The sequence below is a fragment of the Leptodactylus fuscus genome, chromosome 4, assembly GCF_031893055.1.
Source record: "Leptodactylus fuscus isolate aLepFus1 chromosome 4, aLepFus1.hap2, whole genome shotgun sequence".
In the NCBI taxonomy this organism is placed as follows: domain Eukaryota; kingdom Metazoa; phylum Chordata; class Amphibia; order Anura; family Leptodactylidae; genus Leptodactylus; species Leptodactylus fuscus.
The window spans coordinates 58,571,003-58,596,963 of NC_134268.1; the positions used below are offsets into that span (position 1 = coordinate 58,571,003).

Here is a 25,961-nt window from a genome sequence, read left to right on the forward strand (position 1 = left end):
ATCTCCAACATCGTACCAGCCCTGGTTTCTCTAGTAGAGAGTCACTATTTGGGCTGTTGGATGGCCTGGGAGACACCTCTAGAACTCTTTTCACTCCTCCCTCAAATACCGGAACAGTCTTACCGGGTGGTGCCCTCCACTGGGTGTTCCTGGAGGATGGTCGCACTGTAGGGTCATCGTGGAGTTCAGCCTCAGTCGTCAGGTACCTCTCCAGAAGGCTGATGAGCTGGTTGGCATCTTTAGAGTCTCCATGTCCAACCCAGCGCTGCAATGCAGGAGGGAGAGCTCTGGTGAACCAGTCTAGGGCCACCTTCTCCACCATCTGCGCAGGAGTACAGGTGTCAGGTTCCAGCCACTTTTTCACCAGGTGAATCAGGTCGTACATCTGGGATCTGCCAGGCTTGTCCATATGGTAGCTCCAGGTATGCACCCGCTGGGCACGGACAGCAGTGGTTACCCCCAGCCGAGCAAGAATTTCCGCTTTTAACTTGTCATAGTGCTGGACATCCTGCTGGCAGAAGTCATAATAGGCCTCCTGGGGTTCACCGGTCAGATAGGGAGCAATGACATCTGCCCAGTCCACAGCTGGCAGTTTCTCCTGTTCGGCCACCCTCTTTTGCAAAGCTCTTTGCACAGCCCGCTTCTCGTCTCTGTACGCAACAGGTCTCTGCGGGCTAGTGACACCAGTCTCTTTAAGGAGCGTAATCTGCTCCAACAGCAAACGGTTGGTTTCTTGTTGCTGCAGATTGGACTGCAAGAGATGCTTCAGCAGCTCTTCCATAGTCCGGGTTTGTATAGCAGCAGCCTTTACCCAAGACATAAAAAAACTAATTTTCTCCAGCAAGGAGTGGACTTGTCGTTGCCCCTAGCAACCGCTGTATGCCCGCATCCTCCACCAATTGTCAGGATCTGGGGTTGCTAGGTGGGGTGGCAGAGACACACAAGTCCAGTTTCTTTAGTCCAAAACCAAAGTAGAGTTTTATTTTCACTCAAAACAAAACGGTAGTGCAGCAACAAAAGGAAAACAATACAAAAATAAATACCTGCCCGGCTAGGCTCTAACTACACACATAACTAGGTTACCTCACCTATGATAGCAGATTCAATATCAAAACTGAAGGGTACAAGACACAGCTCCCACGATGTGACCTTCCAGCTGGCCCTGCAGTCCAGCTCTGTCCAAAGTCTTGCTGCTGGACCTGACCTTTTAAACCTCCCTAATGAGGACAATCCACAGCAGCTGACACGCTGCAGAAACATCCACAATGTGTGGACTGGAGCGGGTGTGGAATGACAGGTCCCACTGCCAATCCTACCTGTCATTCCTAAAAAATCCAGCCCAATACTGAGCTTGTAACAAAATGCTCAGCAGACAAAAGCTGTCTGCTGAGAACAAGTCATCCCTGGACTTCCTCTCATCTTGCCCACCTGAGCAGTCTGGGCGCGATGTACACCCCCTCCATTATCTTGCCGGCCATCGGCTTACACTATATACATACTCAATGTAGATTTTCTGATATCCACCATAATAGTACAGCGGATGTCAGTTATTTGAAAAGGGCGGGAACTAAGGAGCCATAGCCCCCGGTCTCTGCTGTATTATACAGAAGAGCAATACAGTTGAGAAAGGGAAAAGGAGAAGGTAAGAAGCACAGCCCACTCACAGTTCTGATGCTGATAGACGTTAATCCCGTGGGTTTGTAGCTGTAGGAGAGGAGATGCACGAACCAAAAAAAACCCTCAGCTAGGGGTATGCGAGACAGGACATGGAAACAGTGCAGCAATCGATCCAATCCAACATTAAGAGTAAATTTATTTAGGAAACATTCTTACAGAAAAAAGTTATTTAAAGGGATTCTACCATTAAAGCTAATTTTTTTTCTAGTTCACACGTCGGAGTAGCCTTAAGAAAGGCTATTCGTCTCCAGCCCACCGTTCGGTTAAAAACCCGTTTTTTGTTGGTATGCAAATGAGTTCTCTCGCAGCAGTGGGGGCGGACATCAGCGCTCAAACAGCACTGGGGGCATCCCCAATGCTGTGAGAGAACGCTCTCCAGCGACTCCATCTTCTCCAGCAACCGCCTCTTCACTCGTCTTCTTCCGGCTGGGGTCACACTTCAACGCCTGCGCAGTTGTTTCTGCCATCCGGCCGCACGCAGAGCTGAATGCACAGACCGGCAGCCATTTTTTGGTGGCTGCTTACGTGTGCATGCGCAGTACGCTCTGTACCCCATAGAACTACAGGAGCGTACTGCACTTATTCATAGGCTATTCATAGGTCTCTTTTAACTCTGAAAAGCGTCAACCAGGCGCTACAACAATGTTTCCTAAATAAATGTAATCTTAATTTTGGATTGGATCGATTGATGGACATTTTCTGTATCCTGTTATACAGAGGAGACCTGGCAACATAGCCTGCAACTAATGCTCAAACTGCATTAACTTCCTGATGTCTTAATGAAAGCTGACCGCTGGCACCCAGAACGAGAGCTGGGGCTGGCGATCCACTGCCATGACAGCAGGGAGCCTATTGAATGTTCACAGGCTTGTCTGTCATACACTTGTAGTAGAGGCTGCTCTATGCAGCCAGTAACATAAGTGGCACTATTATGAAATGTATTTGCATTACAAAGCATCGAATTTGACTAAAAAAAATTGAAATGACAGTCGGGAGTTTCTCAAAGGTATGAATAAATAACACAGTGCCAGATAGGATGTAATTGCCATAAATATACTAAAGACTAACAAACCATCTTGTTTCTCGGGAGTGGTAGGGGTTAAAGTGAAAATACGAACTATACCAGAATCAGTAGAGTGGTGCCTAAGGATACAAACTGGAGATAGCGTAAGGTCCTCTGTAACCCCTTCCCGTCGGTGACAATTTTCTATTTTGATTTTAGACTCCTCACCTTCCAAACCTCATAACTTTTTTTTTACAGTATTCACTCTGCAGCTAAAATAACATGTCAGGCCTGGTTCACATCTGTAGTTCTTGAAGTACTTTTCTCTCCGCATGATTCATGCGGAAAACACACGGACCACATTATAGTCTATGGCAGTGATGGCGAACCATTTAGAGACCAAGTGCCCAAATTGCAACCCAAAACCCAATAAATTATCACAAAGTGCCAACATGGCAATTTAAACTTAATACTGTGTGGATCCACAATTGTGGACAGTTATGGACCCACAAATTACAATCATGTGAATAGGGCTTTACATAATACAAACAACTTTGTACTGAAATGTAAAGCTATCTGCATTTAGTACTTTTGAACAATTAATATTCACTATTTACATCACACAGGATCTGTTTTATAGTGACCGTGTAATACATCCTGTACTAATATCACGTCTGCTATAAAACTGATAATGTGTGATATAAATAGTGAGGGGACCCCAGACAGTATTACCTGCTCCGCAGTGCTCCCCTACAGTATTATATGCTCCACAGTAGGCCCACCACACAGTATTATATTCTCTGCTGTAGCCCCCACAGTATTATATGCTTCACAGTAGGTCCCCACACCACATAGTATTATACACTCCATAGTAGCCCCCACAGGATTATATGCTCCAAAGTGGCACCCACACACAGTGTTATATGCTTATCAATACGCCCACCTAGGTATCATATGCTCCTCAGTACCCCCAGACACAGTATTATATGCTCCTCAGTACCCCCAGACACAGTATTATATGCTCCTCAGTACCCCCAGACACAGTATTATATGCTCCTCAGTATATCCCCCAGTATTATATGCTCCTCAGTACCCCCAGACACAGTATTATATGCTCCTCAGTATATCCCCCAGTATTATATGCTCCTCAGTACCCCCAGACACAGTATTATATGCTCCTCAGTACCCCCAGACACAGTATTATATGCTCCTCAGTACGCCCCGCAGTAGTATATGCTCCTCAGTACCCCCAGACACAGTATTATATGCTCCTCAGTACCCCCAGACACAGTATTATATGCTCCTCAGTACGCCCCGCAGTAGTATATGCTCCTCAGTACCCCCAGACACAGTATTATATGCTCCTCAGTACCCCCAGACACAGTATTATATGCTCCTCAGTACGCCCCGCAGTAGTATATGCTCCTCAGTACCCCCAGACACAGTATTATATGCTCCTCAGTACCCCCAGACACAGTATTATATGCTCCTCAGTATACCCCCAGTATTATATGCTCCGCAGTACCCCCAGACAGAGTACCATATGCTCCTCAGTATGCCCCCCAGTATTATATGCTCTTCAGTACGCATCCCCCCAGTATTATATGCTCCTCAGTATGCCCCAGTATTATATGCTCTTCAGTACCCCCAGACACAGTATTATATGCTCCTCAGTACCAGCGCCGCACCTCCCATGAGGTGACCTAAGCCAGTCCAGGACCCCTGCTCAGTACCCACAGACACAGTATTATATATGCCCCCCAGTATTATATGCTCCTCAGTACGCTCCCCCAGTATTATATGCTCCTCAATACACCCAGACACAGTATTATATGCTCCTCAGTACCCCCCCCCAGTATTATATGCTCCTCAGTACGCCCCCCAGTATTATATGCTCCTCAGTACCCCCAGACACAGTATTATATGCCCCCCAGTATTATATTCTCCACAGTACCCCCCACAGTGTTATATACCCCATAACAGGCTCCCCACTCAGTATTATCTGCTTAGCAATATTCAGAATGATCCGGGGAATAACACATTATTATAAGTACTGCACCGTGAACACATAAAAATGAAATCCAATTCTGTTTTTTCCCAATTCCTATGGGTAAAGTTTATGAAAGTTATTCTATAGATTATATGACTGTAACATGTGCTCCTGTAAGTATAGGCCAGGCCGTCCTGTGTATAACAAGTCCTAGTGCGGCTTTGTTGACAGAACAATAATGTATTATGGGAGTGTGAGACAGAGCACAGTGTACACACAACAGTATCGCGTCCCCCTCCCCTTCTCTGAGGATACACAATCACGTGACCACGGTCGCGCATGCCCAGTTCCTGCTTCCGGCATTCAGTCACCTGACCCAGCTCCCGTCACATGACCGTGTATCACTTACCAGCTGTAATAACGCAGCGGAGAGGTCACACGGAGCGATAGGAGGATCTGCTGTCTGTCCGCTCCTGGCTCCCGTACCGCGCCTGTGCTGAGGTGAGTGATAGGACGTGTGTGAACAGGGCCCTGATGTCTGCCATAGGGGAGAACTAATGGCGGCTCCTCGGCCTCCTCTGACAGGGCTGACCTGGCCTTGATGCTACTTGATGTCAGGGGGTCCTGTGGTGGTGACACCCCCTTATCTGTAGCTCCTCAGCTATGCTCTGTATACAGCATATACCAGTGTAGTGTAGTGTATGTAGCATCCTCAGCTATGCTCTGTATACAGCATATACCAGTGTAGTGTATGTAGCAGAACTGGATTGGTTGTGTCACTATTTTCTAAGGCTACACAATGACTTTGGCCCCAACATCAGCTCATTGTATTCTCCTGTGATTCCCCATTTCCCATTGTAACCCCCTCATGAGCGGCGTCTTCTGAATGACTGAACACTGCTGGATCTTTATGTGACTAGAAGTCCCCCTCATGACATCCTAGGGACATAGTGCGGATCCATTTACTAATAATAGGGAAGTAGTCCCAGGCCCCGTGTCTCGCTGTATAGTCCTAGTCTTGTGCACATTTACCTGCAGTCCTAGTGGAGACCATGGTAGACACCCCAGCTATATAGCGGTACCTGTATCTCTACTATACAGCACTGTACACAGTGACTACTACTTCAGCAGGGATGATCCTAGCACAGCGGGGACACATTTTATATTTCCCCTGCTTTCTATGCCATCTGTCTGCAGTAATGGCGATCTATAGGTGGTAAGGGGTAACATTGATTTCCGCTTGTTTAGGTTGACATTACACCTACTGATGGAAGTGTATTAGGTGCAGCCTATTACTGCTCTCATAGGGCTTGTTCAACATTCAGACAAGTAGCAGAGATGTGTAATAATGTGCAGACATAATGTCCTACATGTCCTAATAGTGAGGGGCAGCCACCAAATACAACAGGTATCAGAGTGGGTCACACTGTGTCATCCATTTGGTGCATCTTCCATTACATTAGACAATGTCTATACTTTAGGCCGTCTCAAGGCTTCCTTTCTTATTGCAGTATCTTGTGTACTCTTAATAAATCTGGCACACACAAAGAGGTCTCCATTTACCTGAAGAGTGCAGCCATATAGAGAAGGTAGTGACGTTCTAATCGCGGATCTTTTTTTTTTTTTTGCTTTTGTCATCTGTAACCAGAGATACATTTATTGCTGTTCTTCTCCTTCTGGGCTAATAATGTTGCAGTTTTTATACACAGTCTAATGCATTTTACTTTAGGGGTCAAATGTGTCATTTTGTCCACAGGTGCTCTGTATTTCGTTATACCTATAGACTGTCAATGAGATGTGGTCACAACGTGCTGGCATATCCTAGTAATATGCCATTACTTTTTAAGATTTCAGTACCAATGTACTTTATGGTGATTGTTTCCAAGTAACATCAATTCTGCGTCGGAGGAGAATCTGTTAAAAATTGCAGATAAAAAAAAGTTCTGCTTGCAGTATTTTCATCTGTCACTGGGACAGAAGCCCAAAGGACCACATTATAGATCGTAGGATCTTTTAGACCCTGTTGGTGTCTGTCAAATAAACATCATGTATTTCCAGTTATAGGAGCAGAATAGTTATAGCTGGGCGCTAATATGAATATAGCCCAAATTCTCCTTTCTTTGGCCATGCCATATTTCACTATAGCTCAAATGTAAACCAAATAACTCACAAGTAAATGTCAGGGGAAGCGTGTCCGTGTTAGCTGTCAGCAGAAAAGGTTTGTGAGGCAACTTGTATCTTGGAAATTGTGAGTAGAAAAAGGAAGAAGATAAAGAGCTTTTTCCTCCTAAGATTTTACATTATCTTTACATAGTTATAGACTTCTCTGTTTCTGGGAAAGATGGGTGACAACCTTTATGACTCAGCTTTTCCCAGTTCCAGTTTGTCATCTCTACCTTGTTAGGCTTTACTAATCTTGTGGCTAAAACCTTCCTCATAATATATGATTTAAACGCAAACTGAGAATGGTTGACTTTGAGGCACCAAAGGAACTATTAAAAAAAGACAATAATTGGGCACCCTCACAACCAACATCCCCTCCCCCAGCACTGCTGCCTGCATAGGGAAGGAAAATGTGACTGGTTTAATAAAGCATGTGAGCTCCAGATCCTGTATCTACAGTGGAAAGACACGCACATTATCTGCTTAGTACAATGCTGCCTTTCACTATAATCTGCCCTTTTTTCTTTTAGGACAAATTTATTTCTACCGAGCTCTCCTGGCCAGCATTGTGCTGCCCTGATCCAGTGTCTCCTGCTTACTACTGGTTAAAGGTAAGGCTGGGGATTGGTAAGAACCTGTCCTCATGTGCACAATATGGCAACTCCCTCCAGATAAGTGTTTACAGACAACAATCACTTTATTGTGGCATCACAGGACTCTTAAGCTTGTGAAGGGCAGGAGGAGTGAGAGTGACATTGTCGGCCACACAATCTGTTCTTTAATAGCAATAGTTCAATGCAGGGGTTAATGCCCCCTCCCCCACTGTAAATTATGCATTTAAGCCTCATGTACATCACCGTGTGCAGTGTATGGGTCAGTAAAAATATTGTGGATGACACATGAATTAGTATCTGTGTCACCCGTTCTTTTCACTGACCCCCCCCCCCATACATTGAAATGAATAGACTGAGCCACAACTACAGACAGGTGTAGGACCTGCTCCATATTTTGCAGCCCTTCAATTTGACCTGGACAAACAGCGGCAATAACTACGGCTTTGTGTATGGGTCCATAGAAATGAAAGGGTCCCTACTTTTAGCAGCAATTGCAATAATAATACAATAATAATGCAATAATAATAAATACATGAGGTTGCAGAGAGGTAGTTTACAGGTCACAGGTTACTCAGGAAACGTTTGGAATTCATTAGGTGTACCTCCAATTTTGGAAGAAAAATGACTATAGTCTAGGACATGGCTGTATAGTGCTTTTTCTCTGACTGTATTAGGCAATACTGCAGCACTGACTGGTCTATATCCATGCTGCCATCTGCTATAGTAAGCGTCCTGCTCTGGTTGTTAGGCCTCAGTATGTGAGTCAGTGCCATAGTGATTCTAACGTACTGGCTGCCGAACTGAAGATTGTAACCGGAGGAGTGGAGGACCATGCTTACTAGTTCAGTGCTCCAGGCAGCATCATTTAGACAGGTCTATGATGCAGCTTAAAGGACTTTCCTACACAAATGCTGTCCTTAGTATAGGTCATAGGTATCAGATTGACAGGGGTCCAACACCCTGGAGTTCTTGCCAATCAGCTGTTCTTGGTAGTCACTATACAGATACCAGAGCCGAATGCAGATATCTCCGTTGGTTCTTCATGCAGGTTGCACAGAGATTCCGCAGCTCAGCCCCATTTCTCTTGGGTTATTGATGACAAACCAATATTTATGTGGAATTTCAAATTGAGGTTTTCACATTTGTTTCAAATCCAGAAAACCCATACTGGGCAGTCAGAGATGGCTCCTGTACATTATCAGCTTTTATTGGCCTTATATAGCACTAAGTACATTGAAAAACCCTATGACCTAAACATAAACTAGTTGTGACGGGTTGTCTGGATAGAAAATTGTTTTTTTAAAAAAAAAAAAAAAAAAAGAGTCAGAATGGCTTAAAAAGTAAAATGTGTCCTGTCCACCTGGCTGAGGCAGATACCCGCTATGACTAGTGTTTAGTCCACCAGTCAGACTTCCATGTCGAGAAGAATCAGGAAGTAGAGATCGGCGGTGGACCTGTTAAGCGTCAACACCGATCAAGATGAATAGAAATTTTAACAGTTTTAGAACAGCCAAGAATTGTATTTCCTGGCGATTTTATTTTAAGGTGACTTCTTTTTATGTGTCCCACCATATTTTGGTATTTTGGGGCTTTTTTTTTTTTTAGTATCACGGACTTGCACACTTCAGCTCGATTTTGCAGTTGTTGTCAGGACTTGTTAGCTCAGTGATAATGGAGAAGTTACAGATCTCTTACTGACATGGTGTATGGTTGTACTGTAGGGATAATTTCCTTAGACAGTGTGAAGTGGCACATTGGTTCCCAAGTTAGGGATAGATATATAGGGCACAGAGTGATGGTAGCTTTCAGATGTAATCCTGAGAGATATTTGCAATGAGTCTTTGCCCAGGGTAAAAAGGAGGCCGTATTCCATATGATCTAATAGGGTACATGGACAAAGTTGCAAGCTATGTAAACAATTTGGGTTATCCAGTCATACCATGTAAGGGAGCGTTCACACTACCGTCGGTGTCCGACATGTAGTGTCCGCTCCTAGTGTCCGCTCAAAATCTGTCACGGACACTAGGAGCGGACACTAGATGTGTCCGTGACACCTGTCATTCACTTTAATGGGCATCGGGTGCGTTCTTTTGCACTCCGTGCCCGTCCTTTCCTGTCCGCAAGAGAAGATGTCCGACTTCTCAAGCGGACAGAGGAACCCTGCATGCAGGGTTTTTTAGTGTAGAGATAGAAGTCGTATCTGCCAAACTGCTGTCCCACAACAGTCAATGACAAAGTGCTCATCACATCTCTTGGGTTGTACATTTATTGTGGCACTATGTATGTTTTTATATTTGTATTTTTTGGGAACATAATAAGTGATCTTTCTATGTCTTTTGGAACAGAAACAAGAAGATGGACATTCGAGGGGCTGTTGATGCTGCTGTTCCAACAAACATTATTGCAGCCAAAGCTGCAGAAGTTCGTGCTAACAAAGTGAACTGGCAGTCGTATCTACAGTAAGTGCCCTGTGAGCTTTAACAATGTGGGAGTTTATGTATAATAGTGAAGTCAGCACACATAGCATTTTAATTTCATCCCATAGATTCATTATATTATATCTTGCTGTTTTTGATGTTATTATTACGTTAATCCTCTGAAATATACAGTATATATATATATATATATATATATATATATATATATATATATATATATATATAATGCTTGTACACAGTATTCACTGTGCATTGGATTGTGGCCTTGGCATCTGTCCCACCCAGTGTGCAATGGCGTCTCTCAATGCTGTTGTCAGATTTGGTGGGATAGTATGCCTGGATTAACTCTTCAGGTCCATGGTTGCAGATGTGTGGCCGTACCCTAAGGGTAAATTCAAATGGAATCCTATGGACATGTAACAGCAATATTCTGCATGGGAAAAATAAGCTCTCCTTGGAATTCTAGCTCAGAGCATTCAGGTGAACAAGTGAGCTCCAGCAATGCATTGGGCAGTTGTGATCACTAAGTGAACCCCTCCTCCAGGATGTATATGATATTAGAAGAGGTGGAGTAAGCTGTGAATGTTGGGAGATTTAACATTTTTTGAGCAAAACCTCAAACTGACATGAAATAAACTGAATAACATTCACCTTATTGATCCCCCACCACCACTTTCCTGGTCTCTCGCTGGTCTCTATATAGCTGGACATACCTTTGACAGGAACCTGTCAGGGCGATTTAGGACACTTAACCACCAACAAGTCATTATGGACTGGAGGTTTATTGTCCTAAATCTCCCTGCTATAATGCAGTCTGTGTCCACATTAGAAATAAAAAAAAAAACGCTTTCGGCTGTGCTCCCACCACCTGCACAGTTCTTCAGTGGAGCCAGAGGAGCACAGCTTGGCGTCAGTGTGCATGCGCAGTAGACTCCGGGCCTACATCTCCAGCTTCACTGATGGGACTGAGAGACTCATTGGACTTATCTCTAGGTAAGTATAAATCTTTTTATTTTGAATGCATCAACGGATTGCATTATAACAGGATTATTTGGGACACAAAACCCTTACCAATAGGGCCTGTGGGTGTTTAAGTGTCCTAAATTGTCCTGATTGTTTTGCAGCACAGCATAAAGCAAGCTCTTTTGTGCACAGGATCTATGTCAGGCAATACATTTGTCTGACAAAGAATATTAACATTTTCTACTGTTTTATGGTAATTCCTCCACTAGTCTATGACCAGGCTGGATATATCTGGTTATATGGGCTCTAGTTTTCTGGTATGTGTGGAGGTTTGTTGTCCTAGTATAGTAGTGTAGTGTGACCGCACAGTCCTTGTGTACATAACACACACTACCGGAGACATGTCAGGGGTCATGTATGTGTGTCAACATTACTTCCTGGGCTTGTAGAAATACCTGCTCATCCACACTAGGGTGCTGTAGACTTCTGGCAGTGTTAGTTATTTGGATATAGGGAATGGTTTATTGCAGTGTTTTAATGCTGTCACTGTTGTAGTTTATTTCACTGCGTTATACCTTCAGTATATAATCTAACTTCGCTTTTTAGGTCCGTTCCTTCTTTTTTTAGCCCTTATATTTCTAGAAATATTTCTGGAATGTGTTTTTTCTTTGGTTTTGTATACAGTTTGTCTGTTTACAGTTGGAATATTGGCAGTCCCTGAGATTCTGGTCATGAAAGTGTATGTGCTGCTTATAGGAACCAGTCACATTTCAAGGTTCATTCCCCTTTTGTACTTGACACGGGCACCTGTATAACTAGTACATCTTACCATACACCCCTTGGGATCTTCTGAGCCTTTGTGACTAGAGCAAAATTTTGCCATCATTTGGGAATAGTAAATCACTGGATGTGACAGTACCAAACAATCTTAAACCAACGATACAAAAAGGAGTACCCTCTCGAAAACTCATTATCCCTAAAACATAACTGTTATTAAATATGTCTAAAACTTAGCATTAGCCCTAAAAAGGAGGCCTATCTGTGATATATTAGGACCTCAAATGTTACTAATTTGTAACTACATGAGAGTAGCAGATTCCTCTGTTCATCAGATCTCATATAGCAAGATGATCACGAGACCTCACTGCAGGAGGACAAACAGTTGCTGCTTCAATACAGTATTGTTCTGCTCCTGTGTACAGATACAAAGTAGATGACAGAGCGTCCCTTGGGCCTGAACGAAGCCCTGTCCTTCACCTCATTTATCTGACGGGGATTTGGATCCTGATGCATACAGCTGAGCATTAGAGTATTGTGGATTAGTCTGGGTTCTCATATATAGAGGGTTTTCTAGAGGGTACCCCTTTTTGTATTGTTGGTTTAACATCATTTGGGAATACCACAAAGACAAGCGATCAATTAGGGTCATCATTTTATGCAAGGAATCTGGGGATTTGGAGAGGACACAAAACTGCAGCTTCCAACATACCCCATTCACTCATATGGGAATTCTAAGAAATACCAAGCACATGTGTATGCTGGTAGTTGTAGTTCCACAACATCTAGATTGCTGAAGATTTCTGACCCCTGCCCTAAAACAGTTGGCCCTACAGAAAGCAATTCAGTAGGAGAAATGGGAAAAAAATATGCTTCTGTTTTCTTTACTTGACATATTTCCTAAGATGTATTGCTATTACAAAATCATTTTGTTGGATTGTGTGAACATTCATCTTGTCTTATCTGATCAGATAATATATCTGGTGAATTACTGAACTGTCATTGACAATGACCGTTCTAGTGACTAGGGGGCTCACAGATGTCAGGCCTCTACCAGTTGGACGTTTGTCCAAGAGATTACACATGTGCGTGTGTATATGCATATATATATATATATATATATATATATATATATACTCCAAGAAAGCAGACGGCACATCAAAAAAATTGTGAAAAAAGTGAAGGAGGTTTATTGCCTCATACTGCGACGTTTCGGCTCCAAGAGCCTGTTTCAAGCATTACAATAGTGATAGTATGCATATATATATATATATATATATATATATATATATATATATATATATATATATATATATATATATATATATATAGTGTGGACAAGATTCATCAACAATCAATTAATTAGCCTAGCCATGTGTCATGTCAGTAATATCAAAGTGAAAAAACACAATACATAAAAATGATGTGACATAAGCTATATAAATATATAAAGATAAGTGACATATCTCCAAAGTGTACAAAGATACATTACAATACAGCTTAATGAGCCAATAACAGACAGGTGTAAGAGTGTCATTAGTTTAGCTACCTGATACAATCCAGACATGGATAAAAGAGGACTACAAGTCCACTATAGCGTGTAGTGATCGCCATCGCACATGTGCGGGGATGGAATGAAAATACAGTGCATGCAATGTCAGTTGTCTCGCACATGTGCAGTAGCTACTGTGAGGCGCCATCTTGAAATGTCCTCAGAGATCAAAAGCAGTATAAAGCAGTATCAGATCTCATAGAAAGTGTTTAAAACACAATGTGAATGAACAAAAATAAATGAGAAAATAAAAATTAAAAAGGTCACTGATGTGCAGGAGACTAATTGGCACAAATCAATAGTATAATATAATTTATAATAAATTACAACTGTCTGAAAAAAAGCCAGCTGGCCACTTACAGGTATGAACAAGCACTTAGAGCTTGCTGGTATGAATGTGAGAACATAATCTCATCATATGACCCTAGGGCTCAATAGAGGGTAATACAATTTAAGAAACAAATAAAATATTGCAGTTTGCAGACATGTGTAGAGCTGTGAGGAGAATCGGCCCCTTCCGTCTGCATTCAATAAGTGAAGAGAGAAAAGAGTTTTGTACAACTCTTTGTATACCTACTGACCATGACTGTCTGTGATTTTACCATGAGCCCCTGCACTTCCCCCTCCATTATTGTTGCTGACAGTAAGACTCCCTGTCACTCATATGTATTATTGAGAGGTTCTGTCTTTGGATTATCCATGAGAACCATTTCATCAGATTCTTATAGTCCTTACACTTGTGATGAATGGTTTTCATTTGCTTTCTTCCTTTATTCCCGTGTAAACCTGAAATACTGTTCCCGAAATCTTCATTGCCTGTCACTTTATCACGGCCAGTGCAAATTGTTCTTCACTTGGTGATTTGACAAATCCGTGTCATACCTTTATATTATTTTTATCTGTAACAAATCGTAATTGTTTGTTGCAATGAGGAAAAGAATATACTGTAAATGGAGTCTTCTCTCACCATCACACAAGACTGGGGTCTAGTAGACCAATTTGGAGACATTGTTTATGGTAGACATTATGTAGCCATTTGTTCCTCCTAGTTCAAGGTTCTGTAGTTTACAGCAGCTTTTTGGTAAGGATTGTAAATGCTTATAATACACACTTAGGGTAGGTTCACACTTCTCGGTCTTAATGTACAGTATGTTGCTCTTATCCGTCACCGTTTCTCATCCTATTTCTTAGGTTGCAGGGTTACATCCTTGAGATAGATTTCAGTACCATCACCATAGCTTATTTTATTCACTTATTCCAGTTTGTTTTTCAGAATGCTATTTATATAAATACTGTGTAATGCATACTAGTGCAGTCTCTCCATCGTTCGGGTCCATCACATGGAGCCACGCAGACCCCATTGCTTATCATGGGGTTCGTCATTTTGAAACTGAGACGGAGGAAAAAAGTCTTCCCTGCAGGACTTTTTTTTTTTTTTTTTGCTGATTTTTAAGCTGACTCTGCGATACAGATGTGAACCCAGCCTTAAAGGGGCTCTATCATTTTTAACTAAGCACATCCTTGCATAGCCTTTAGAAAGGCTATTCCACACCTACCTTTTGTATGTAAAGCGCCTCGGTGGTTTTTGAATGAGGCCGTTTTTATACGTATACACACATACACATTAGGTATCCCTGTGTCTGAAAGTGCCTGGACTAATGAATATAGGGTATCTGCAGAGTTCCTGTTCCATCGGGAAGGGGTTAATAGGAGCACTGCAGATACCCTATATTCAGCCAGGCTGAATTCCACATGGGGGAAAAAAAAAACAGTCCTCAAGCTCAGGGAAGGGGCAGACAGACAACCAAAGCACCCCCTCCCCTTTCCTAGCACCCAGCAACTACTGCACCAAAAACCATTTTAATTTTTGAAATTTTCCAGTAGCTGCTACATTTCACCCCTAGGCTTATACTCGAGTCAATAGGTTTTCCCAGTTTTTTGTGGTAAAATTCGGCTTATACTCGGGTCGGCTTATACTCGAGTATATACGGTATGTGTACAGCACAGTCTGCTGCTGCTGATGATGACTTCCCGCTTGCACACACACATAGGAGATAATAGGAGAGACGAGTGCTGCTGGGAACTTCCTGTGCTGGCTGGAAGCTAATTAGCATATGCATAAAAACTGGCTCATTCAAAAACCACTGAGACAATTTACATACTAAAAGGTAGGTTTGGAATGGCCTTTCTAAAGGCTATGCATGTATGTGCTTAGTTATAAATTACTTCTCCCAATGATAGAGCCCCTTTAAATGAGTTCTGTGTAGTAAATCTTGGTACCTGTCTGTAGAACAATCTACGTGCATGTAGTATTATATATTGATATATTCATAAGTTCATCATGAAACTCATACTGTGGTACTTTATTCCAGAGGTCAGATGATTTCAGGAGAAGATTGTGAATTTATTTTGAGGTTTGAAAAGTCCAATTCAGAAGAAAAAAAAGCCATATTAACCAATGAAGGCAATCAGGTAAGGAGACAAGTTACTTTACTGTGGTATTTGTCCAGATATTCACATGTGGCTATGGAGTCTGCAAAGCAGAAGGTGTTTATAGGGATTCTACCATTAAAAAAACTTTTTTTTCTAGGTAACACGTCGGAATAGCCTTTAGAAAGGCTATTCGTCTCCTACCTTTGGAAGTGATCTCCGCCGCGCTGTTCGTTCGAAATACCGGTTTGTACCGGTATGCTAATTAGTTCTCTCGCAGCGATGGGGGCAGGCCCCAGCGCAGAAAATGCGATGGGGGCGTCCCCATTGCTGTTCGAAAACCAACTCCAACGCTGCCTCTATCTTCTTCTGCATCCTTCCCTTCCTTCTTTGGCTTGACGTCGGACGCCTGTGCAGTACGCTCTGTTCGGCGAACTTCGCCGAACGTATTGCGCATGCCCATGGCCATAGTGCCGACACCGCAATTTCGCGCATGCGCAGTACATTCGGCGAAGTTCGCCTAACAGAGCGTACTGTGCAGGTGTCTGACGTCAAGCCGAAGAAGGAAGGGGAGGATGCAGAAGAAGAAAGAGGCGTCGCTGGAGTTGGTTTTCGAGCAGCAATGGGGACGCCCCCGTCGCATTTCCTGTGCTGGGGCCCGCCCCCATCGCTGCGAGAGATCTAATTAGCATACCGATACAAACCGGTATTTCGAACGAACGGCGCGGCGGAAAGCACTTCCAAAGGTAGGAGACGAATAGCCTTTCTAAAGGCTATTCCGACGTGTTACCTAGAAAAAAAAGTTTTTTTAATGGTAGAATATATCTTGTAGAATGAATAGTAATTTTCTAATGTAATACTATCTAGTAGGCAGGGCCACTTTAACCATAAGGCAAACTGCATCTGCACCAGATGAATTGGGCCTTATGGTAGTGAGTGGGACAGTTATGGGTGCTGTTCTGAGCAGCAGGTAGCAATTTTTAACTTTTTTAAGACGCAGACAGAGCTGAGTACAATTGTGAAGCATGATATCAGCTCTGAGCTCCACCATTCGGGCTTCAGCTGATGTCTGTGGCAGGGCGGAGAGCCAGAGACCTCCCTACAGCTGGAGCCTATAGGTGACTCCATGGGAACAGGGATAGGTGAGTATAACTTTTTTTGTTTATTTTTAACTTGTATGTAAAATAATTCATTGAATGGTCACTTGCAGTGTCAGAGGGGATTATGTGGGGGCTACTTAAGGGGACACTGTATTGTGTGGGCCACATGGGGGACATTTTGGGGAGACCACTTAGGAAATTTTTGAATAGGGCCAAGTAATGTGTTAAAACAGCCCTGTTAGTAGGGGCGTGTAATAAATCAGAAAATAACCGAAACTGAGTCACTTCCAGTAATCGATATGAACTCGCTCACATCGATTATTATAATTATTTTGTATCCATGGCATTCGCTCTTCCACTGCTATACAATAAAGGATATGTCACTCACTGTATACTATGCAATTAGGACTGCTGATATGTTAATAACCCAAACCAAAATTCAGTTGTATGGTGTAACATATCATTAGGAGGTGTAGCATGTAAAAAGTGTCCTAAAATGTTATTAGTCAGAACTGAGGTAAAATGTTCAATTAGTCATGATTATGATTTAGGTCATAATTACCCAGACCTACTGTCTAGTACACTATATTTTTAGATATTTCCGCTTGCTGAGATCTTCACTGAAGGAAAAATGCAGAAGCACGTAGATCAAAATTTCTGACAAGTCATTGTTGGTGTGTGTGTGTGTGTGTATATGTATATATATATATATATATATATATATGTATATATATATATATATATATATATATATATATATATATATAAAGTAAAAAAATATATATTTATATATTTTTTTTACCCATGATCCCTAGCGGAGCAGGAATGACTTGTAAGTCTCCGTACTGCCTATGTAGGCAAACACTCTCCCTAATGTGGACGAGCGCCCCCATATATGTATATACACACACATATTTATTTATATAAAATCTTTGTTTTTAAATTTTTTTTAAAAAAAGTCTCTTTAACCTTTTCGCTGCCAAGGGTCTCTGGAAATTTTGCACCTCCAGTAGCCAGAGCAATTTTCACAGTTTTGAGATGGACAAATCAAACCTAAATTGCAACATTAAAAAAGCATGCAACCCCCCATACCTATATATTTTCTTAACGTAGACACCTGCAGCATTGTCATAATGCCACTTGGTACTTTATACGAACAGGCACCTTCGTGCAATTTTGATTTAAAGTGAATGTTTTATGAAAAAATGCAAATAAATGTATATTAGTTGTTAAAAGCGGAAACCAAATAAAAAATTAAATGCACCAAACCTCCTAAAAATAAGAGTTCAACATGTGCAGAGTTCATACATATCACTATGGCCTGAACCCGCATGCACGTGTCTTCAGAAAATCGCTAGAACTGGAAGGAACAAAATTCTGCTTTAAAGCTGGAAATGTTAAAAAAGTATCATCCTATAAAATGTAGGGATTACACACCATGAAAAGTAAGTGAACCCCTAAACCCTATATATTTTTTTGAAAGTAGACAACCTGAAGATTACAAATGTCTTAATGGGTCATCGATAGCCACATCCACCTTCATGCAACTTTGCGACCAACACAAATAATTTTTTGAAAAAGTACGCTAAAACACATATTTGCACCTAAAACTCATGTTCAATCTCAGATTCATATACAAAATACTTTTAAAATAATAGCTTAAGGTGTATACAATGTGTAAATATACTATATGTACCGCAAACATCTACTACAACAAGAGCTCGGACTCCCAAAAACAAGAATACAGAAGACAAGCAGGATTTTGCTGTTGTTCACTAATATGTTAAAAAGCTATACTGCACCTACCAAACGGTGACTGTGATACCAAAATCTAACTTTTTTCAGAGTACACAGCATACCATATATAAAAACACAATTTAATAGTTTATATATACAAGCACCTTCATTCAACTTTGCGGCAAACAGAGATTGCTAGCAAAAATTGCGCAAAAATTCAAATTTGCCACTAAAGTGCGGCTCAAGAAATCCCTTTCTGCAAACATAATGTACTGTCCATAAAACTGCAATATGTGAGGAGTTCATACATACCACACATGTATATATTTACAGGGGCGGGTGTTAAAGAATCACCAAAATCGCAGAAATGCGCCATCCCATTTTGTGCATGCAAATTAAATAGGACTTTACATAAAAATGTTATTTTCCATCCCCCTATAAAAATTTTAGCAATCTATACGTTCATCTCTAGTGATAATCGTTATTACTATTATTTTAGTCTGTAACGGACATCACTAGAGACGTATTTTACTGTAGAAAGCTCAGGTATAGACAGGACAGGGATTGGGTGAAATGTAAACTTTATTTGCGACTTTATGTATATGTTGTGTAAGTGTTTGGTGCGACTTTTTATTTTTTTGGCGCTGCGACCTGGACAATGGTAAACGTCTGGGTCACAGCGCCAATAAACTTCCTGGTTATGTTCAGGAGGTATAACATAAGAATACCCCACTAGTAAAGCTCAGGGGGGAATTACATTATAACTGTATGTGACAATCAGAGACAAATGTATAGTATACACTCTGATTGGCAGGAGAAGGGTTAATAGGGACAATAGAGTCCCTGCCACCCCCCTCCTGCTGTCACATACAAGTTATGCAGAGAGTCAGATTGTTTCTGTGTCTCTGTCTCTCTCTGCTGCGCTGCCCCGTGTCCCTCTTCCTTTCTTGTTGGATCGCAAATTGCTTGCTTAGACAGGAGGGGGTGGACACTTTGGAGCTCTATATCTTTGGACTGCATCAACATATCTTGATGCTTTCAATTGCATTTTAAAGAGGAGAATCCCATCTTTAAAATGATATCAAGAACTCGATGATTGGATGTACAGTTTTGGAGCGATTCACTGTTGAAACGCTGTCGGGAATTGAGATCTGCAGTTGGATCTCAATGCCAAATAGTGTTTTCAACAGTGAATCACTACAAAACTGTATGTAAAATCATCAGGTTCCTGGTATCATTTTAAAGATGAGAGTCTCTTCTTTAAAATGCATTTTAAAGCATCAAGATATGTTGATGCAGTCCAGAGATATCGGCATTAGTAGGGAGGACGTAGTAACTACGTCCTCGGCTACTGAAGTGCCACCTTGGGAGCACGTATAGCGTACGTGCCTGGCGATGAAAGGGTTAAATGAGTGAGTCATTCTAACATTTTATTAGGGCATTGCTATATAGTCTGGATAGCTGTTCCATAGTAGAACTAAAAACATGAGAAATGCACAAATAAAATAGAAAAATAAACAAATAATAATCCCAGCACACGTCCCTTTAATCTGCTTCTTTCCTTTAATCCTATTTAGTCTCAGATTACAATTAAAATTGTGAAATGCATAGAACATCAGCTATGTGTGACTGTTGTACACTTGGTTACAGCAGTGTGCTTGGCTGTAAGACAACTGGCTACACTTGGGGCCCATGCACATGACTCAGTGTGCATTCGAATTAGGGGCTGAGTTTATCACAGAATGTCACGCACAGTGACATCAGAGTGTGGATTGATGGATCCAGCGTGATGGATTCGTGTATTTGGGGTTTTCAGATCCACTTTGTTCCAATAACACAGCAGAATAGGACCTGCTCTATTATAATAGGAAGACGTGATAAACTCAGCCCTCACGTCAGATGCGCACTCAGTCATGTACATGGGCCCTAAGATGCAAATATTATAAAGCCCTGACTCTTGAATAAGCCGGCCCTCCTAGTTGGTTACCAGTTGAAAAACCTGCAAGTTGATGACTAACACTGTGGACAAGTTTATCTACTGTTCACTTTAGTTTGTGTCCCTTTGGTTTTCGTTTAGAGAAAAAAAGTCATTTAATCCTGACCATAAAGTGTCCTATGTGACAACAAGATCTTAGTCTATATGCTTTATTATGGCATATAGGAAGGACGCTAGTCACATCTTCCCTGTATGAGCCATAACAGAGAGACGCTCCGTATGAGTGGCTCCTCCTGCTGGACTCAAGCTGTTCATTGCAACGGAAGCTGTGTGATTGTAATTGTACCTTACCCTACAATGGACACTGCAGGGAAATGAGTAACTGGCAGAGGCTATTCAGGATTGCTCCAAAGGCTGTATTCTGAAACTGCTTGTCTCTAATGATAACACCCTCATTAACTTGACACATGTTGAACTATAACTATAATGACATACAGATTTTCCTATGTTACAACTATCGTTGATGTACATTACATCTTCAGTGGATGCTAATACTACTAAAGAAAAGGCTTGCAATGAAATAACATTGATGGCCAAACCTGAGTGTAGACCATTAAAGTGTAATCTGCTGGGGATGTGTACCAACAGCAGAACGAAGAGGAGGATGTGCACATTAGAGGTATGCACCACTTCCTGTTGACTGTGGGGATCCGGAGGGTCACCACTCTACAGCCCATAACTTCATGACAAAGCCTGCAGTTCTTTTTACACAGTCCAGCCACATTAATGTGATCACCTGTCAAAATCCAGAATAACCACCTTTGGCAGAGCGGACCGCTGTGAGACGTGCAGGAAGAGAGGGGATGTTGTGATGAGGTCACTGGGATGTTGATCCATGCCGACTCCAGTGCCGTGGCCAGCTGTGCTAGGTTACACGGTTGAGCATCCATGGCGCAAACAACCCGATTGAGGTGGTCCCACAGATTCTTGATTGGGTTCAAGTCTGGCGAATTTGCTGGCCAAGGGAGTACGGTAAACTCATCATGGTGCTCCTCGAACCACACACGTACGCTGCGAGCTTTATGACACATTGTACTGCTGGTAGACGCCATCATCCTGAGGAAAAACATTTCGCATGTAGGGGTGACCATGGTCCGCAAGGATAGATGCATACTTGTGCTGATCCATCGTGCCTTCCACAATGATGAGCGCACCAAGATGGCTGATGACACGAGCCTTCTGCGATTGGTTATTTAACATTTACGGTGGTCACACTAATGACTGGACTGTGTATATGGTGCTGTTACTATTGTAGGTCAATCGTTGGTCAACTGGAGATTTCAGATGTGATCTGTTACATAGGATGAATAACACGTCTAGATAAAGAATGGTAATATGATGATGTTGTTTTTTGTTTTTTTTCAGTGTGCTAAAACCTTCATCAACTTGATGACCCACATATCCAAGGAGCAAACGGTCCAGTACATTTTAACTATGGTCGATGATATGCTTCAGGTAAGTTATTTCAGAAGCCGTATACTCTTCTGTCATGGTCAGGTATTCATTTGAATGGCCAACATGTAATACTACATTTTCCCTGCTGTGGAAATACCTGACTTGCCACAATTTCCCCTAGCCTGGCAAAATCAATTGCTTACTAGGGCAGGATCTGGGGCGATCATTCAGGGGGTTGCATTCAGAAGGGGGTTTTCTATAATGGGACATCTCCTTTAACCCCTTCCCGACATGCGCCGTAATAGTACGGCGCGTGTCGGGTCTGTAACTATGGCGACCGCCCGGAAGCCGGGCGGCCGTCATAGCCGCCGGGTGTCTACTGCTTTAAGCAGTAGACAACCGGCTCTAATACCTCCGATCGGTCCGGGGACCGATCGGAGGCATTAACCCCTCCGGCGCTGCTGTCAAAGGCGCCGGAGGCGCCATTTTCACGGCGGCGCATGGGCGCCGCCATTTTGGCAGGGATCGCCGGCTCCTGGAGCATGCTCCAGGGCCGACCCCCCCGTTGCCATGACAGCCGGGAGCCTTGTTAAAGGCTCCCAGCCGGTCTGCAAATTCTCTCTTTTGCAGGCTGGTGTATACAGCCTGCAAAAGAGATGATGCTTTTTTGCAATGCATTGCAATGCATTAGCATTGTAATGCATTGCATTAGTGATCAGACCCCCTGGGGTTCAACACCCCTAGGGGGTCTAATAAATGCAAAAAAAAAAAAAAAAAAAAAAAAGTTAAAAAAATATAAAAAAATATAAAAAGTATTAAAAGTTCAAATCACCCCCCTTTCCCTAGAACAGATATAAAAGTAGTTAAAAACTGTGAAACATATACATGTTAGGTATCCCCGCGTCCGAAATCGCCCGCTCTACAAATCTATACAAATATTTTTCCTGTTCGGTAAACGCCGTAGCGGGAAACATAGTCAAAAGTGCCAAACCGCCGTTTTTTCACTGTTTTAATTCTGATAAAAATTTGAATAAAAAGTGATCAAAGCAATAACATTTCCCGAAAATGGTAGAACTAAAAAGTACACCCGGCCCCGCAAAAAAAGACGCCCTATGCATCCCCGTACACCTATGTATAAAAAAGTTACGGCTGTCAGAATATGGCGACTTTTAGAAAAAAAAAATTTTAACACCATTTTGGAATTTTTTTTAGGGGTCAAAATGTAAATAAAACCATATAAATTTGGTATCCCTGGAACTGTACCGAAACACAGAATATAGGGGACATGTTATTTTGGCTGCACAGTGAACGCCGTAAAACCAAAGCCCGTAAGAAAGTCGCAGAAATGCATTTTTTCTTCAAATCCACCCCATTCTGATTTTTTTTCCTGCTTCCCAGTACATTATATAGAATAATTAATGGTGGCATCATGAAGAAAAAATTGTCCCGCAAACATTAAGACCTCATATGACTCTGGGAGCGGAGAAATAAAAAAGTTATGGGGTTTAGAAGGAGGGGAGTCAAAAACGAAAATCAAAAAATGCCATCGGCGGGAAGGGGTTAAATATGGAAGCTTTCATACGTTATTCAGCCTAAGCTAAATGTGCAATATTGGACAGAATAACTCCTGAATGATAACTTCCATATGCACAGTGTATTTTAATGGTGCTGCCTCTATATGTTATAGGACATCATTAATATAGATTAGGACATGCAATATCGTGTGATGATGAATACATGAATCCATAACTATCCCGGACACATTGATTCTATAGCCCTCCGCAGTCATAAAGTTCTGGCTTAGGACTGAGTGGTATGAGATGAATATTCAGTCACATTATTGCTGGGACAGTACATTTACTTCCTTGCCCTTATCTATTTGACTAATGATGACACTTTAATTAATGTGTAAACAAATGAGCTGAGCTGAGCTTCTCATTAATGTGACTGATCTGTAATAATGGAAGCAATTTACATTCAGCGTAAACACACTTCGGTTAGCTTCCCTCTTCAACCACTTTCTGCAGTTTCACGTTGCACATTTTATCCTCCTTTACCAGTCCCTTAAGAAACAGATGAACGAATGGTCTGGAAAATGAGTTACTGAGGGGAAAAGGCAGGAAACTGGGGGGTAATAAGATGACTTATGCTATAGCATGAGAAGGGTTTTTAATGCCAGTGGAGCTCTATTGTCCTGCACTGACCGCATCAGAATGTATAACTTTGTATAAAATATTGTGCAGCGCTTTAGAATTGAAAGCTGTGATCTCAAGAACTTACAATCTAATAAGAAATTAGCATAGACCTAGGAACCATGGAACCCTTCTAAATTAATCTTGTTTACTTCCTTTTATATAGTACTCTGAGGTCTCTAACTTCTGGCTTTCGTCCTTTCCCATCTCCCTGGCTTTGTCTGCTGTTTCTTCTCCTCACTTCCTGTATTCTTGCAAGCTTGGGGGAGGTGGCTTTGACTGTTTGATGAACAGGACATAGAGATGAGTGAACAGTGAAATGTTCGAAATTCAATATTCATTTTGAGTATTCCCTCAATATTCGACTACTCGAATCGAATATCGAACCCTATTTATAGTCTGTCACGGAGCAAAGGTATACGTCTTCCTCCGGAAGGTCTTTTGAATCAACACGGACGCAAGAGGTCGGGAGACAACAGCAATTTATTGTAATCCACAAAGTTAGTAGCCGGCGGCGGTCACATCAACCGTAATAACAATAAGTCCACAGAAGTCACAATCCAATGATAACTTTGGTTCCTTGGTCCTGTAACTAAATTCTGGCTCTCTGCAGAGCTGTGCACAGGCCGGCTAACCCATACTAACTGCAAGCTACAACTATATACTAAGACTGTTACTTCCTCTATCTGTGGGTGGGGAGGGCTGAGTCACAGATCCTTCCCCCCTCACCTATACCAAGGAGAGCAGACTCCCTGTCTCCTGTGGACAATGCACCGTCCAACATCTTCTTGGAGACACTGATCAGATTATCTCCACCCATTGTCCTCACTGGTCCTCACTAGTTAGAGGTATTTGCATACAATGTGCTAACACACTAGACCCCAATCAGCCAACTACACATTGATGTATACAACAGGTTAGAGAATACATTCCACATGAAATATATATTACACATTGCCTATAGTATAGACTCTAACCATCCCGTGACAACCCCTCCCCCTCTCAAAACATGTGCATGACACAATTGGCCTACACAGGTAAATTGGGGAATGCACATCAGTCTCTATAGGTCATATGTCCTCCTGCCGGGATAACCCATCTGCGTTCTGGTGTTGGTTCCCTCGGCGGTACTGAATGGTAAAGTTGTAGGGTTGAAGGGCTGGCATCTGGCAGAAAATCCGGTGGATCCATGTTGGCATCTCTCTGAGCTTGGCTTCGGGTCACTGCTCCCACAAAGTGGCACTGTAGATTTCCAACATCGTTGCCTAACAGAACATCGGCCGGCAGCCCGCTCATCACACCAATTGTGCATCGTTTTGGTCCATAACCATAGTCGAGTTCCACGGTAGCTTTAGGAATACGTTTCCGAGTACCTCCTGCCAACTCGATAGAAAGGCCAGGGCCCTCCTCTAGGGCCTCGGGTCGAACCACTCGGGGGTCCACTACCGTTAGGAAAGCTCCCGAGTCCCGGAATCCAACAACTGTTCGACCATCCAGTAGGACCTCCTGCAAGTGCTTCCGCTGAAGGTTTGCGGGATGTGTGGCGGAAGGCTGAATCCCATAGACCCCTGGAGGTGGAACAGATGGGTCATTCATGGAGTCACCTGGAAATGGGGCCAAACTTTCTGTCCTAGGGGTGGTTCCCAGGTAGTGAATAGGCCGGGATGCCACGGTGGCCCGTGCCCCCATGTTAACAGGGCAACTAGCTTGCAAATGTCCAGGCCGCCCGCACCCAAAACATCTGCGCTCTAGCATTCTTCCAGTAGGTCGTTGTCTAGGGACAGGGTTGTTCATAGCTGGAGGCCGATGGGCTGGGGCAGGGGTAGAGGGGGAATTGTAATCCTGAGGCCGGGCACGAAAGGTGGGTGGCTGGCTGAAGGGTGTCTGGCGGACTGTGGTAGTTTTCCGCTCCTCTGCAAACAACCTCTTCCACT

General features: G+C 42.6%; 2 protein-coding genes across 2 annotated transcripts in view; both read left to right on the top strand.

Annotated features, from left to right (window-relative positions):
• Positions 1–25,961, top strand: part of LOC142200299 (transcription elongation factor A protein 1-like) — a 524,101-nt gene that overhangs the window by 184,393 nt on the left and 313,747 nt on the right. The window lies entirely within an intron of this gene.
• The window catches only part of ATP6V1H (ATPase H+ transporting V1 subunit H), a 124,158-nt gene continuing 103,242 nt past the window's right edge, over positions 5,046–25,961 (top strand). Inside the window, exons 1-5 of the mRNA XM_075270548.1 lie at positions 5,046–5,171; positions 7,364–7,444; positions 9,793–9,906; positions 15,550–15,649; positions 21,806–21,895. Of these exons, the coding sequence (XP_075126649.1) occupies positions 9,803–9,906; positions 15,550–15,649; positions 21,806–21,895 (294 nt within the window). The 5' untranslated portion in view covers positions 5,046–5,171; positions 7,364–7,444; positions 9,793–9,802. The remainder of the gene's footprint in view (positions 5,172–7,363; positions 7,445–9,792; positions 9,907–15,549; positions 15,650–21,805; positions 21,896–25,961) is intronic.